A 17,456-nucleotide genomic window follows, 5' to 3' on the forward strand; every position below is an offset into this window, starting at 1 on the left:
GAGCTTTAGCACACAAAATTTTGCACTATATTACAGCAAAAAACATCAAACACCATTGTATGTAAACCGGTATAACCTTTCTAGAAGGCATTTTAAAAATCGGTAGCAATAGCTTTAAAAATATTCTTAACCTTTGAACAAGTAATTCTCTTTCAGGAATTTATCCCACAGAAACAGTCAGAGAAGACCATAAAGGTTTATGAGTTACAGAAATTTATCAGTGATTTATAATGGCTAAAAAAACATAAATAATTTAGATGTCTGACAACAAGGGAATGACTAAATAAATGTTGGTGTATCCACATGGTCTGTTATGCAGCTCTTAAAATTATGTCTTTGAAAAGTATTTGGGAACATTAGGAAATGTTCAGAACAACAAGTATCATCTAAAAATATATACTATAAATGTATACATAGAAAAGACTATAAGAAAATATATCAAAATACCATCAGTGATCTAAAAATTCATAAATCACAAAACGTTTCTTATTGCTAATTGCTTAATTTGCTGTTAGGTAAGATACATGGTACAACACAAATTCACACAATTACATGCAATAAGGTAAGTCCGGCTAATCATACAAAACACAATGAAAGCAAAACCATGAAGAACAAAACCACTTTTAAAGGTAAAGGACAATAAATAGTCCTGTTGTAATATATTTCATGGGAAGAAGTTAACAAGCTTGGATAAATGAAATAAAGAGAACTAAGTATTATACATAAAACATGAATAATTTATGAGTTTTTAGCAACTCCTATTTGATTTAAAAACCAAGGTAATAGAGTGAGAAAGATAAAGGAGATAGAGAAACTGAGATTTTCATTAAAACAAATACTAAGAAATCTTCATGCCCAAATGAGTTAAATGAAAACTTATTTATGTTACTTTTTCAAAAACTGATCTCCATTACCCCCTCTAAGTAACAAGCTACTTGCATCAAATCTGTGTGACAAGTGGGTCAGGTATGATATGAAGACATGATACGAGTGGGTACATAACAGTAATGCTTGGCTCAGAACGTATAATGTTCTGGGCTCCAGAAGCTCAAATCAAATCTCAAATAAGACCCTATTCCAATGAAAAAACAAAACAGGGCAAAACTGCCCCAAACAAAAAACCAAAATTCTACACCATAAAATTAACATTTTAAAGATAAAGATAGTCAAATTCTTTCTGTTGTGTACTTTTAAATTCTAAATTATGGGGTGGAAGTACACTGGGGTAGGAGATTCCCCAAATTAGGATAAGGAGAAAGGACAAGAGGAGAGAAGAAGCCTTTGATAACTGAACTGAGGAATAAATAAGTCAGCATCTGTAATCTTTTCCCTCAGTGACTTTAGGGGAAATTTTATTAGAAGTTTCATTTTACTCATGCCTATAGTGAATTCGTTTAGCCCAAATTCTAATAGGGAAAGGTAACCAGTTTAATGGGAAGGGAGGTTGAGAAGAGCTCAGGTACGTACAGAATGCATCCATAGGAGGTACCCTGATAGAAACCCACAGAAGAAAGAAGCTGGAGGTAGAAATGTGGTATATCCTGAAACAGTAGTTGAAAGGCACTTCTTTAGACTGGCTCTGTTAAACCTATGGCACTAAGATCCTAGCTACATACAGTGATATTATAACTAATTTACCTACAGATGCTAACAATGTTAGCTCTGGCTTTGTTAAGTTGGGTTTGTTTAGGGCTTTAAAAAAAACTTTCACAGTAGACAAGGGTTGTGTTCTTCAAAAGGAGAAAATCAATCTGCTTATGAGTAACAACCATATGGCTATTTAAAAAGGGAACGGCATTTTCTAATTTTTGGTCAGGGGAATAAAGACAAAGTAAGCTAGATAATGACTTTGATAAAGCAAATAGAGTGTGAACATGTTTCTTGGGCCAAGAGCTGAGCTTATTACTAGAAAATAAATTACAAGAGCAATTCTTCATAACTGCTTATGAACTCTCACCCTTTCAAAGACTTTTTTGACCCCAAAATCCATCAACAAAGATGGACCTAATTTCCAAAGCTCATCTTAAGATTTCCTCAAGTGTCTGAAATCCATTCCCAGGGCAATGGGGCAGGGTGGAGGGTAGAAGTGAAAATGAGTAATTACTTCTCTGAGTGGCTGTCAATATGAGAAGTACCAAGAAATCCATGTCAAATCTGTTGAAGATTTATCTCACCCTAGAAAATCAACTTTTAATTTCCAATCTCCTAACTTTTATCAACATAAGTCTGGACTTGTTACAGCAAAAATCATAGTATGTCCACAAGATGAACAAGTTCTAGTCAACATTTTGCTTATTTCAATCAATGTAGTATATATATAACAAAATTCCAGTACAAACCAAACAGTGTGAATCATTCCTTATAGCAGAGATTCTCAAACCTGGCTATTCATTTAAATAAATAAATATTTCTTATTAAAAAAAGAGATTTCAGAATCTACTGAACCAGAATCTCTAAAGTCTCAGGATGCTGTATTATTTTAATAATTTCCAGTTGATTTCTGATTAAATTGGCACACAGATTGGCATTCAAGAAATACTTCCTTAGATACCTAAAATAGGGTTTGTACTATAACACGCATTTTTGAATTGGAAAAGGAAAGGTTTCTGTTTTTCTGTGCCAACTTGGAAATCTAATCCTGAAACAAAGAGGTCAGCTTCATGTAGTTGTAAGGATACTGTGAAGGTAGGTTTATATATATCATATCCTACATTGGCCAGGCTCTTGGCAATCATCTGGGTAGTCACCTTCTTTTGACGCAGAAAAATTTTCATTCGTGGCTTCATATATAGAATGCCACAAAATGCCTATGGAACAGTGAAGGGAAAGTTATTACACAATATTGCCAATTCTACTGACATCCCTGTTGCTACCATCTACTGACTCTGCTAGCAACTGAGATCTAATCTGGGCAAATATTTGACTCAGTTTCTATACCTTGTTATTCTAAATCAACTACCACACTAAGTGCTGCTGACTATATTAGCTACACTGTTTCAGTGGAGACAGTGAAAAGGAATCTTAGCATAGGGTCAAAAGGTTGTCAACTTTATATAACTAAAGTGAGATCTTGTTTTATAATATTTTCATGTTACAGGATATCTTACCTCTCATCGTTGAAGAAAAACCACTCTTACTCACCCGTAAAGAATACTCTGTTTCTGGCAGCTCAGAGGTAATGCCACCAGTCTCTTTTTCTTCTGTGCCAAAGTCTGATACCAGGATATCATACTGATCTGTATCAAAGTCCAACTCAGACTTTCCATCTTTATTTCTGGGTAAAAGAGACAAGTACCAATCTAACAAAAACTGGCTCCAAAGGACAAAAATGCACTAGGAACCCAAGAGAAAAGAAACAACATGAGCCAAAACTCAGATACCTATTTCTTTCCCTGACTACCAATTCAAAGGAACTACACATTACTTGCTTTGAAGATCACACAATATTTAAGGGCCTTTCCAGCCTAAACAAATCTACTAAGTTTCATAGAGGTGTGATACCAAGCACAGAAGGAAAGAAAAACAAGGAAGGTGGGAATGTCTGTGATCTGATAAATCAAATGGATGCCAGCTATCCTCGAGGCAGGATCTTAAAACAGATCCCAACTTTCTGGGTATCGTTGGGTAGGTCATTCAACATCATTTCCCCCAAATGAATAGATAGATGAATCAAAACCTACTCTTTCTAACTTTAGCAATAGTATAAGGACTACTAAGATTTCCCCAGATCTAATTCTATTTCCTAGAAGGAAAAAGAAAGGTTGTGACAGAAACAGCATATACTTGTTAGTCTTCTAGAATTATCATTTAAATATAATAGTACTCATATTGTTTTCCTTAGGACCATTTCTTCTTCTCATAATCCCTTTGGGTCACTTAAATACGGTCCATTCCAAGACCCTGGGCTACATCACTAAGAACTGCCAGGGAAAAAAGGCAAGACCCATCTTTGTTACTGGAAAAAATGCAAAACAAATGATGGGCTACAGAGACAAAATACATATCAGAACCAATGGTCCCCCAAATTTGTTCTGTGGAACAGCAGTCCCCCAAGATACTCTTAAATAAGAAATAAAGAGATAAATAAAGCCTGTATAATCAAATAAAATTGAGAAACAATTCCTGGCTCCCAGAGCCACCTCAAGCTCTAGGGATACCTCCCTCACACTGGAGGTTCCAGAAGCTCAGAGCTGCTGTGTTGAAAATGTAGCTCCTTCTTCAGGGCTGAACCAGAGCCACTATGATACGTATCCTGCATAAAGCTCATGTCACTCTAATAGTATATCCCGTATTTTGCAGGATAATCCTGACTCTTGCTACCGCACCCCACTCTAACGCATATACTCTGAGGAGGTTCCCTGTCCTCTCTGGTGCTCGCCATTCACCACCCAAGGAAAGGAGGTCTGGAGATACATTTTTTTTTGAAATTGGGAAACACTGCATTCTGCATTGCTCTCTTAAACGTTTTCAATGTATTTTGAAATAACATTAGCATATTAAAGCCTCTGAGAAGTCCTGCAATAAAGCAACATGGTAAGCTTTGTTTAAGCCAGCTTTTTCCAAAGTTATTGGACCATAGAACCCTTTATTTATATAACACCTAGTACCATATAACTGAGAAACAATATACAAAGAAAAAGTCTGCTTATTGTGTTTAAATCACTGGAAATGGCTCATGAAAATGATCCTTTATAATATAAATTATATTACTTGAGGTTTTCGCAGGAGGACACAGGAAGATGTAAATTACCTTACTTTTTTTTCTTTTTAATTGAAAGTACTTTCTATATAAACCAGCATGGTTTTTATCTAAGTTTTACCCAACTAAGAAATGAGGCAAAATACTTGACCTATGGAAAAAAAAAGAAGAATGAATATATCTGATACTCTGTTCTATTAAACATAAGAGTAACACCTCTATTTCATATTAAAGATTTTTAGGTTTCAGTGGATACTGTGTTGCATTTAACATGACAAAGTTAAACAAATGACATATCCCAAAGTATTTCTATGTTATTTTATTAGCTCTAAATACATGACCTGAAGCCAGCTTCATTATAGTTCAAATGTATCTGCTTCGAAGATTTTTCCACTTCTAATCCAGCTACTCTGAAAACAGTAATACAGAGGTCCTTATTATTTAAAGATCGCGTTGCGCTTTGTTACCCTAATTTCTTTCTCTTTCTTCATTTTCACTGTCAAATAGGTAAAATAACTATCATTGACCTATCTCAAAACAGTGTCCGTGAATATAAAATAGATATTTATAATGGATTCTGAAGATCTTAGAATAATGTTGAACTGTCTTGATGGTAATAGCTTCAGGATATGTATGTAGGTCTCCACCTTATCAAGCTCCACGTTTTACCAATAAGAAGCACTGTCTCAAACAGAGCTGTGGTTCTAAGAAAGTTAAGGATAGGTGTGCAATGATATACAAACATGTATCAAAATTTATCTACTCTGCTTCTCTAGAGCGATTTATTAAAATATGCTTCATCATACTGCTTTTGCTTATTAGAATCTATCACTCTTGGAATACTATACCTGCGGATGTTCCAAATGAGAACACGAGTGCCTTTTTTGCCTGGGATGGCATCAAACTGGGACAGCAGGTCATTTTCACTGTTGAAAATTGAATAGTTCAAGATGGCTTCTAGGCTGGGCAAGGAATCCTCAGTAATAATCATTTTTTGTAAAACCAAGTATAGTCAAAGAAAAATTAATATCTTAAGAGGATGCTATCAGTCAGGAAGATCTGTCTTTTGGGTTGCCCGTTTAGACAAAATATAGACATATAAAGCATGGGCATTACTGCTACAGAAGAAAGGAAAGGGGGGAAATGCAGAAAGGTTGTAGAGACAAAAACCAAAATCAGTTACGCCTGCAGAATATAGCTTCAAAGATATAATGTAAATTAAGACAGTCCTATCTATACTTAAGAAATAGTTCAAAGGCTGAATTTTTCTACTCTTTGGAAGCAATGAGTTCAAACTTTATTGCTATACTGCCTGCGTAAAGACACCTGGTGTCTAACAGAAATAATAGCTTGTCCAGGTATAGAAAAGTGAGCTATTCAGCTGTCAGAGAAGCTGATAAATAGTATGTTTCTAGGAGAGTGACGCAAATGTAACTACCCTTAGGGGAAAAAAAAAGAGAAGGCCCTAGGGAACTTTACCACAGGAGTGGTGGGAGTGGGGAGATAGTATACAGATCAAATCGCCTAACAGTGAAAACTGCAATATAATTCTAAGATTCTGTCAATGATCCATTTACTTAAAAAATACTTAATAGGGTGGAATTCCAGTTAAATTTAAGACACCTGAATGCCTCTTTAAATATGAAAACTTTTGATAGTTGGATTCGACCTGAAGAAAGAGGTTTCTATCAGAATAGTCAGATTAGACTAATTTTTAACTAACATTTTCCATTTCCAGAAAGGATATTGTTTTGCTGGTTGAATGGAACAATTGGTACAATAACTGCTTGGGCCTGGACACATTCCAGATAGGTCTGTGATAGGAGTCCAACAGTGAGAGTACCCCCATTCTTGGTGAAGACAAGAGCGTCCTTTCCTAGTCGCATGGAGCCTGACTTGAAACCATTACCAAAGACCCCGATGGGACACTGGCTCTTCTTTATTACTTTATCTGTAAAGCCAAAGCTGTAATTACACAAGAAAAAAGAAATCAGAAAGGTAAAAAGCATCCTAAGATAGGTAGGCAGAATGTCTGGCTTTCACATGAAGAACACTTATAAAAAGTCCTTCCTTTTTTCTTCCTTTTGGTATTTCTGGGCAAAATTATTAAGTTAAAAACATAGGAAATAACTACGGGGTAATGGGACTGATCTTCCTGTGTGGTCTGTGTGTACATAAACGCTTCCGCTACATTAGAGTCACACTTTGTAAAGGCGGCCTCTTTTCACTCACAGAGAGAGCTAGAGGAGGCCATGGGGCAGCTGCCTTTCTTGTCGAGATAAAATAGCCGTGATTGCTAATAGTAAAGTTAGGGGGAGATGAAAAGGGTGGTTATCTCAGAGTACACCCTAGAGAGGGTAACAAGAGTACCAGATAACTGGCACTAGCACTAGTCAGAGGTACTAGGCTAGGCATCCCTAACCTGGTCATAGCACTCTCTAGAAATCTGAAAGTCAGAGGTTATATATCTTGACAATTTCAACTATTCACTCGAAGGATAACACTTCCAGTTCTTACCCTCTGCTCCATCTGCTGGGACAGTTCATTGGAATGTGGCCAAGGGATAAAAATAGGTAGTTCTGCCTCTGAATATCAGCAAACAGCTGCAGTATAAAGTCTCCCTTGTTTTATTAAGGGCCTTTCACCGAGCCACCTCAACAATCTCTGTAGCCCCTTATGATCAGCTTAATCTGGGAGCCAGATCCTTTCCCTTTCTTATATTTTCCATTCAAACACACAACAAAATGACCGAACCAAAAAAAAAATTAAAGATATGAAATCTAGAAAATGATTATTATCTTCATGTATCTTCTCTCATTACAAATGAAACTAATTTTTTAAGGATTAGTTCTCTCTAGATGGACTAAGTTTACAATGTTGTACACTACCATTCATTCAATAAATATTTACTGAGTACCTACTATGTGCTGTGCATCATGCTAAGCACTGGAGACACAACTGTTAGTAAGAGACATGGTTCTTGCACTCATGGTTTACAGTCTAAGGAAGGATTTCGTATATTACAGATTAGATGCTTCTCCAACATCAATAAAATAGATGTTCTACCTGCCATGGCTGAGCAGCTTGGCCTTGGCTCTTATTCTTTTAATTGGGTTGAGGTGCCTGATTTCTACTTCCTGGAGGCCGGGGTTTGTGTTCACTTCCTGAGGAAGGGGGACCACTTTTTAATTTTCTATTTCAAAGTGTTAAACGATAATACCATTGTGTCCCTCTAGAGTAGACACTTTATAGGAGCTTTGTGTATCCAACAAATAAACCCAACCACATAAAAAGGTAATTTCTAGGACAGTAGAGTAGTTCCTTTGAAAATACCAAAAGAGCATTGAGCTTCTGCAGCCTATATGGGTCTTAGCATTCCAGGAAGTAAACTTAAAGAAGTTGGTAAGATTCAGGCATTCTTCTTCCTCCTGTGGAAGAATTACCTAAAAACGATAGGGTCGTTAGGAGGGTTAAATGATACACTGTATGTAAAATATATTATAACTTATAAAGTAGTATTCAAACTTTAATTTTAAACTAACTCTAGAAGTCATTCTGAGAATTGTCATGTGCTATCCTCTACCTCTACTTGAGATCTAATGTCATATCTAAAACTCAGGGCTCTTCATAAACAGTAATGTTACCTACCATGTGAAATGGATCTATAAGGTTATTTGGACTTAAACCTACTCTAATGCCACCAAAGCTTCAATTAGGTGCTCAAGGGAAAGTGGTGAAAACAGGGAGACTATATTACTCCCTTAATTTCCTTACCTTTCCTGCCTGTTCTGCCATCTAGCGTCTCTTTTTTCCTTTGTAACTATAAACTTTCATTGTGTTATGGTTTGGGGAGACTAAATGACTATATAAGGTTGAGAAGATAAGTAGTGGGGCAGGCCCAGAACCAGAAATGGAAAAGGATGAGAATAATGAGATGAGAGGAGCTGCAAGCTCAGTATGTTGGTGTTGTTATGTTACCCTTAACTCTTCCCGTGTGTTCTTTTTTATTCCACTTGCATTCCCATATTAGGTATTCTATTTAACTGAAAATCGCAGAATAGATGCCAGATACCAATCAAATAACTACCTAATATAAAAGCCTTCACAATAAATAACAGAACTGTAGGAATGTATCTTATATAGTTTGGTTAGACAGGTGGTTTCTCTTCATTAAGTAAGTCCTATTCTATCCTCTCGTGTAATAGACAACGGTGTTTACACACCAAGCGGGCTCTTTGAGTGGAATCCAGGAAAATAGCAGCTTGCTCCCGAGTTCCTTAAAATGTCAAGATTCTAGAATCTAGAGGGGTAAATTTAAATTGGGACTCTGATCAATGAAAAAAAAACCTTAGCAAATTCATGGACATACAAGGGCAGGTACTGCTGTTCCCTATAAATATACTGGTGATGTAATATGTCGTATAAAATAATGAAAGAATGCTAAGCACACTGTTATTCTCTGGCTGTTGTTTTAGAAGAACAGACCTACTAGGAAATGCACTTCTGATCAGAGGTAGCAAATACCTTCAATCCATGGGTCTGTGGCTGCTTTTAATCCTTGACCTTTAAGAGAGGTTTTCCAACTTGCTGAAAAAGGCAGCTGAATATATAGACTAGTTGGTTCACACACTATCCCCATAAGTGAAAGAGAATTAATTGTGGACCTTAAAGGAATTTAATGATAGGGTTTTTCTTTTTAACTTGATTTTCATGGGATTCTGCATTTATGGGAGAAACTGTTGTTTCAGTTACATAACTTTTTTATTAGCCTGAAAATATAAGAGTAGCATAAAAGTCAGAAAATGTGAATAAGATTATAACAAATGTTACAGGTCAAAGAGAATTTCTGTAGGCTTAATAATTTTGCATAGTTACCTCTTATTTTTTCCAAATACAAAAATAATATGCCTCCAAACCACAAACAGAAAAATTAATATACTTAATAATAATTTTCAAAGTTACCTCTAAAGTTCAACTATTTTAAAACAAATTGTGGTAAGTGGAATCCCTGGCTGGAAGTTAGAATTGGACTAAATAATCTCTTTTAAATAAATGGGACCTTCTAACAGATTCAAGTTTATTTTAAGATATGATCAGAAATAAAATCCAATACATATAACTATACATAATCCAGGACTCATTTAAAAAATTCTCTAAAATTGAACAGACTTGTGGCTGCCAAGGGGGAGAGGGGTAGGGAAGTATTGGGAGTTTGGGATTAGCAGATGCAAACTATTATATATACAACGGATGGACAAGGTCCTACTATATAGCACAGGGAACTATATTCAATATCCTGTGATAAACCATCATAGAAAAGAATATGAAAAAGAATATATATATATGTATAACTGAGTCACTCTGCTGTACAGCAGAAATTAACACATTATAAATCAACTATACTTCAACAAAATTTTTAAAAATTCTCTGAAATTAATTTTCAAGTATGAGGAACAACTGCCCAGCTTAAATTAGTGGGAAACGTATTTGGCATGATAATGCCAAAAAATCCTATGGCTACTGTAGTTCCTGCCTGATTTTTGGGAACAAAACATCCTTCATATCTGAACTCAAATGTCATTTCTTCATGATAGCCTTTTTTTTTTAAACATCTTTATTGGAGTATAATTGCTTTACAGTGGTGTGTTAGTTTCTGCTTTATAATGAAGTGGATCAGCTATACATATACCTATATCCCCATATCTTCTCCCTCTTGCGTCTCCCTCCCACCCCTCTAGGTGGTCACAAAGCACCGAGCTGCATGGTAGCCTTTTTTGATTCCACAGACTAGATTAGATCCCTCCGCTATATACCCTCATAGAAACTATACTCTTCCTTCATAGCACTTACCACTAGTGGAATAACCTATGTAGTTGTATTACTAGTCAATTATTTTATATCTTTCTCATTAAACTGCCAGCCCCTTGGCAATAAGGATCATGCCTGCCTGGTTCACCACTTTATCTCCAGTGACTCTCAGAAAAGTGCTCAGTAAAAATTTGTTGAAAGAATCTGGAACAAAAGTTGCTGCAATTATTTCGAAATCAGCCTCCTCCTTCCTCCTGCCTTGTAATTGTAAGCACCAAGTCTCACAGATGTAGTTCCACAGACAAAATAGAAGGTAGTAAGATTTGTCGGGCCCACTATTTGACACCCATGTCACCGGGATAAGGTGTGGGGGGAAGGAACCAATAAGAGGATAAGTGATTTTAGAAAAAAACCTACTACATACAGAATTAGACACATAAATATTTTGGTTCCATCCCATCTAAAATCCTCTTTTTCTTTACATAAAATATTAATTTTAGGAGATAAAAGTGAGGCTATAAGTTTAAAAATAGGGCCAACTCCATACCTTCATCAATATACTGGCAACATTCTTATCTCACTTCTAGAAGCTTTCCTCAGATATTCTTCTAATTATAAGGATCTGAGACGTAAGGTACACAGATTGCTGAGTGGTAAAACATAACCAAATTTATAATTGGTTATGTCCAAATTTCACTTCTTTTCTTTGATGGATCAAAGGGATTTCCCTACAAACAGGGTTATAGAATTAGAATACCTTCAAAGAGAACTACAACCAAATGAATTTTTTCCGTTTTTATAGTTCGGAGCCCTTTCCCTCCTCCACAGAACCCCTCCACTGGTACTCATGCTTCACACGCTAGTTCAGGAAGCCTCATGGAGAGTAATCAACCTCATCTGCTAAAAAAAAGGAAGAGAGAAGGAAGGAGTTGAGGAAACACTCATCTTTTACTGAGTGATATGTGAAGATGATAAAGTACAAACTTACATTCTTAACTACAAACCTTTTAAAGTAATTAAATGAACTAACAGTGGCAAGAGAAATCTGTTATCACCAGCTTCAGCAGTTAGAAAAGAGAATTTCCTAACCTTGTAATTCTACTGCAAAACTTTCAAAGATTATGTGTATGATGTCCTCTATTTATCTTTCGTGGGGCTTGATTATACCCAGGCATGTTCATGGTTCAATCCATAAATTGTTCCAACGCCAATACTCCTGACCTAAGAGTGAATTTAAGTTAATATAAGTTTGCGAAGGTCTCAGACCAGTGAAGACCTCCAGGTTTTTACCCATGCTGTTCTTTTTGCCTGGACTCTCATCCCTTGCCCCCTGTTTCTTTACCTCATTGAATTCTACTACTCACCCCTTAGATCTCAGCTTAAATATCACTTCATCTAAGAGGCTTTGCCTGACCTCCTGGATCAGATTGGGCTCTCCTGATGAGTTATCTCATTGCATCCTATACTTTTCTATCATTATACCCATCATTTTTTTGTTATGATTATTGCTTGACTGTTTGAATTGCCAGCTAGACTCTGAGTTCTGTGAGGGCAAGAAGAGTGACTATTTCATAATCTGTGTCCTGGCACATAACAGCTGCTCAATAAATACTTGTTGAATGACTAAAGGGAAAGGAAAATTATTAAGCCTTAAATAGAGTTCATGAACTCAAGACAAGAGAAAAAGAATGAAGACATCTTTACCTGAGCATTCGGTGTAGTTTATGAGGTGTCATCCCACATCCATCATCAGTAAAGGTCAAACAAGATTTATTCTTGACCTCCTCAACATCTATAAAGACCGTCCTGGCAGATACATCTGGATCTACAGCATTATCTGCAAAAGGTAGAAATCTGTGATATTAGATCTCTTTTTCTAATATTCTATTAAAATCTCTAGTTCAGTGCCCCTAAGGCATAGAAACTGTCCTTTATTCCCTTCACGTGAATGTCCCAGAAGGGAGCAGGGAGCATTAATAGTATAGGGAAAAATAGGTATGATGGCAGATGGGTTTATGAAGCTGATTTCTAGATTTCATATGATGACTGATGTGCAATCTGCTTTCTTTCTTCAAACTTCAGAGACTGTGGGAAAAATAACTCCTCCATATATCAAGCATTTTGCTCCATTTTCGTCTTATCACTTCTTGTCTTTTTAGCCACTTTACTGCTCACAAACGTATACAGTAAAGGGTGATTATGGAGAAGAGCTGAATCTGCAACTTTGGTACAAATAGATACATACCACACGCATTAGAGTTTATTGTGAAGATTTTATTTTTTACTTTTTTTTTACATCACCTCCTCCATTGAAGAACACAGATATTATCACCATCCTTGTTTATAGCCTAAGAGGCACTGAAAGAGTTACAGGTTAAAAACCAAAACACTAACTCCCTGCCTAAATCCCAATGATTGTAGTAAGCATGCTTAGAGGAGTGATTCTGCTTAGGCACTCTGTAATAGTCTTGAAGGTGAGGCTGTTTAACCCTCATTAAATGGAGAACATAGAACTAAAGTAGGAAATATATATACAGAAAGTTTCACGATTCTTTCTGAGTTAGGTCTTCACAATGGGTTAATTATTTAAGACTCCAAAGACATCCAATATAGCCATATTCTAACATATGTGCCATGTCTACAACCCCAGGGGGTGCCACTGTCTAATAGCCACATCTTTTTGCCACAGGTGCCAGTTTACATAATTGTCAGTCACTAACACATGTGGTACAAAAGTCTCATTAGGGCTCACTGGCCCAAGTGGGAGGGCAGTTTGTGCAATCTCTTGGATAGGTTCCTTAAGCACTCCTGTCTTTACTAGCTGTTTAATCAAGACAAAGACCTTCCCTTCCACCTGTTTCCCTTTCCCTGGGATCCTACACTGATTTACTGATACCATGTGGCTGGGCTGAGAGATCCAGGTAGGGTTCTGGATGTATACTCGTCCCACTATCAACGTTCGGATCATGGCATTTCTCTACTGGGAACATCCCTTACAAGCAAGAGAAGTATCGCACATATTCAAAATATCAGTTTTTATAACACGATTAACAGTATCAGTTACAACCACTTAAATGTGTGGAATGTCCATCAAATAAAACAAGACAGATTAATTTCAAGGGCCACAATGGTGTTGCCAGAGTCACTGATAAAGCTGTCACTGATTGTAACCCAAAAAGTCTTAACAGCAGAAAGGCATCACCGATAGTCCCAGAAGGGGGTTAAAAGGTCTGATATAGTCAATCTTTAAGGACTAGGTGGTGCCAAGCCTTGTGTCACGTGGTAAATCGAGTGGGTCAACTTTTGGCAGGAATTTTAAGTCTGACATGCGATAGTGGCTTTATCAGAAATACAGTGTTTTACTTTGTAATAAGAGGCAGCAGGTTTTTTTCTTTAACTGACAGAAGGATTCAGCATTGTGAAGCTGCCTACATTGTTCCAAGAAACTACTTGGCAAGCAGGCCCTGAATTGTTTTAGAACCTATCAATCACTCCTACTGGAAGAAAGCCAAGGCCATTGGGACTGATACCTTTAACTTGTCAACCAACAGGACATCATTTCTATTTTGAAAACTTTGGACATAGAGGAATTTTCTTCTAACACTTTATGAACATTCACAATTCAAACATATAATACATATCAATTCCAATTCTGCATTTATAAAACTGTACATTCAATGAACCAGCTTGCAGGCCTCTCACAAAAAAATCACTTTTATTTTTTCCCTTTTTACTGTAAATTTCACCCAAACTTTACTAGGTACTTTTTCACAGAAACATACCACAGAGTTTTAATACAGGCATTTCAGGAGTTACAAGGTAACTGCCAGGAGCAGCTAGACATTTTATCTTCTTGGCTGGAAGCGGGTGGAGCACGGGGGTGGCATGCCAGAGGCCAGGGTCAGCTGAAGCAGCAGGGAAAGAGAGATCAGCAGACAGGCCAGCAGCAGCAAGCACAGCTTTGCACTTACTTTCAGTTTTAAGTGGCCTTTCACTTGGCCTCAACAAATGAAATTATAATAATAACAGATTGGCCTCAATAAATGAACTTATAATAATACGGCACCCATCTGGTGGCTGGCTTCAATCTTACCTCTTGCTGCTTAACCTTCCAAAAATTTATCAACACGTAGCATATGCTATCAAATCCTATGGAATCTATCTTCTCCCATGGCCCAGCCCATCTAGCCTGTGAACAGGTAGGGCAGTGAGAGAACCCCTATTCCTCTCCCTTGGCCCACCACTTAGGTGAGAGGGTAACAGGGACACCCAAATCTGACTACATGTTGGATCTGTTTCTTGTACTTTAACCTTTGCTTTCCGCTGCTTTTGTTCACTAAAAGGATAGTGTCTATACACAATGGCCAGCCTCAGGGAAGCCTGCCTCTCTGCCTGAATGTTAAACCAAAGTGCCTTTGTTCAGGGAAGCATCCTGACCCAGTCCACCTGTGGATGGCTGCAAGAAAGAAGAAATTAACACATCCCTTGCTGAGGCTGGCCATTCCAGGAGATATTTGCAAAACCTATGGCCTTTTTACTTTACCTCCTCATCTCTTCCCCTTCTCTGTGCTATAAAAGATACTGACATCCAAACTCTGATAAGATGGTTCTTTTGACACCCTAGTCCGCCATCTTCTCGGTCTGCCGGCTTTCCGAATAAGGTCATATTCCTTGTCTCAACACCTTGTCTCCTGATTCACTGGCCTGTTGTGCGGCGAGCAGAGCGAGCTTGGACTTGGTAACAAGAGCTACACTACCAGATCCTGGGACGTCTTTATTCCCTAACCTGGCCCACACAGTCTCATGTGCTACCAGATCCCAGTAGTCTTATCTCTCGTAACCTGGCCCATGCTACCCTCAGTGGGAGGACTCTATCTCTAACGTCCCTCACCCACCACTTAGGCAAGAGCATGAGAAACCAGACCCCAGGGACTCTATCTTATCCCCTAACCATCTGACCCCTGATCTTCTAAAAGAGCATTGTAACTGAAGCTTCATAGCTCATCATAACCCGGAAAGCAATGAGAAAGTGTCCCATGACAGAATCCTTGGAGAGACAGGATGGCGAGTGGGAGATGGCTTTGACGCAGCGCTTCCTCCCATGCCCTCCTGTTCCAGGGGAATGGCCTATGAGGATCCTGCAAGGTTGTCAGGGCCAAGCTGCAGCCCTGCAGACATCCTGCAAGTATCTAAAACTGTGCTTGTCTAAAATTAAGGTCATCATCTTCTGATGTAAGGCTATTCTTCTTCCTCTGTTTTCTCTCTCTCTCTCTCTTTCTTTCTCTCTCTCTCACACACACACAAACACACACACACACAGTGTCAGCATTCAAATGACCACAAGTTTGAAATTTCAAAGTCATTTTTTGTCCTCCCTCTCTCTTACCCTATACATCCTTAGGCTCTCTTACACCTTGCTATTGAATATTACTATTCCCATCGACACTTTCTTAGTTTACAGAGTTTATTGCCTCTCATCCGGATTATTTTGATAACCTCCTACCTCCTCTTTCAAAGCCACATCTCTCTTTTCTCCAGTTCATCTTATACAATGTTGCAAGATTAACTTTCCTGAAGCACAGCTCTGATCATGACATTCCCTTGCTCAGAAAACTTCAGATTAAAAGCTCAAATACCCAAGCCTCACAGTCACATTTTGGTCCCAGCCCACCTTCCTAACTTCATTCCCTGCTTGGTACTTGGAGTAAAAAAATCTGTGTTTGAGTCCTGGGTCTGCCACTTACTAAACACATAATCTTGGAAAAGTCAATTAAATTCTCTGAGCCTCTGTATTCTTATCTGCAGGATGATAATAATAATAATGATGATGATGCTGTCTACCCCAAAAGGTATAGTTAAAAATGTATTTATGAAAGCTCTATGTAAACTCTCTAAGGACCTGTAGCTTTGACTATTCATGAACTCCATGCTCCAATTAAACTCAACTACTCAGTATTCTTCATGCCTTTGTTCATGCAGTTGTTCCTTTTGCCTGGAATGCCCTCCCCTCCCCACACCCATATCCACATGTCCCAATCCTTCAAATCTCAGCTCAAATGTCACCTCTTCTCCAAAGCCTTTCCTAAACCTCCTCTTCCTGGTAAGCTGGAAGTCATCCCTCCTTCCTCTGAACTCCCACAGCACCCAATGTGTCTATCTTTGCTGATATATCACTTTCTATCTTGCAGTTATACAAAGAATAAACCTTCTGTACATGTTTTGTCTCCCCTACTAGAAGATGAACCTATGTTGTATTCATTTTTGTACCCACCACAGTGGCCTTGCCCACAGTGAGTGCTCAATAAATATTTATCGAATGAACAGTTCACTAGAAAATTAATGCATAAGTGGAGGAGAAAACTATGAAGGAAAACCTGAAATGAAAGCTTTGGATTACCTATTAACACTTTGTTCTCCCTTTTCCCTATTATTAATATGACCACAAATAGTTGTGATTTGGTTTTAAAACCTGTGTGTTTGTATGTATGTGTGCAGGGATGTGTGCGTATATATTGATATATAATACACATGTATACTTGCACTTATACGGGTCAGCTTGGGCTAGAATTAGGTTAATACTTAAGGCAAAAATCATATATATTCAAAATTACAAATGGAACACTTTTTAAATCACCCATAAAGTTCAGTACACAGTACAGCATAGGTGCATATGGTTTTGCACAGTGCCACTGTGAGGGAACAACACATTTCTGTCTCTCATTTCCCACTAAGCAAATTGTTACTTTTTCCTCTCTTTTTTTCTTTTTTGTAAGTTACATGCACTTAGATCTCATTCCACTGGGAGTTTCCCTCAAGGCATGGTGCAAAACCTTAAAAATATAGTCCCTGTTCTCTAGGATTCAAAACGTGCCCATGTCACTTTTCCCCCTTCACCTTCTAATGAACATACATATTGTGAGCATTCTGTGTTATGGTCAAACTAATCATC

At 37.6% G+C, this 17,456-nt stretch overlaps 1 protein-coding gene across 3 annotated transcripts in view; it reads right to left on the reverse strand.

The window, feature by feature from the left end:
• Nucleotides 1-17,456, reverse strand: part of MORC4 (MORC family CW-type zinc finger 4) — a 51,620-nt gene that overhangs the window by 32,665 nt on the left and 1,499 nt on the right. For 2 of the 3 annotated variants that reach the window (XM_057537620.1, XM_057537619.1), the window contains exons 3-7: nucleotides 12,212-12,344; nucleotides 6,446-6,664; nucleotides 5,548-5,694; nucleotides 3,142-3,274; nucleotides 2,679-2,807 (exon numbers count right to left, since the gene is read on the reverse strand). In XM_057537620.1, coding sequence (XP_057393603.1) covers nucleotides 2,679-2,807; nucleotides 3,142-3,274; nucleotides 5,548-5,694; nucleotides 6,446-6,664; nucleotides 12,212-12,344 — 761 coding nt within the window. The remainder of the gene's footprint in view (nucleotides 1-2,678; nucleotides 2,808-3,141; nucleotides 3,275-5,547; nucleotides 5,695-6,445; nucleotides 6,665-12,211; nucleotides 12,345-17,456) is intronic. The other variant, XM_057537621.1, reaches the window with a different exon arrangement.

This window comes from Balaenoptera acutorostrata, chromosome X (assembly GCF_949987535.1).
Source record: "Balaenoptera acutorostrata chromosome X, mBalAcu1.1, whole genome shotgun sequence".
Taxonomy (NCBI): domain Eukaryota; kingdom Metazoa; phylum Chordata; class Mammalia; order Artiodactyla; family Balaenopteridae; genus Balaenoptera; species Balaenoptera acutorostrata.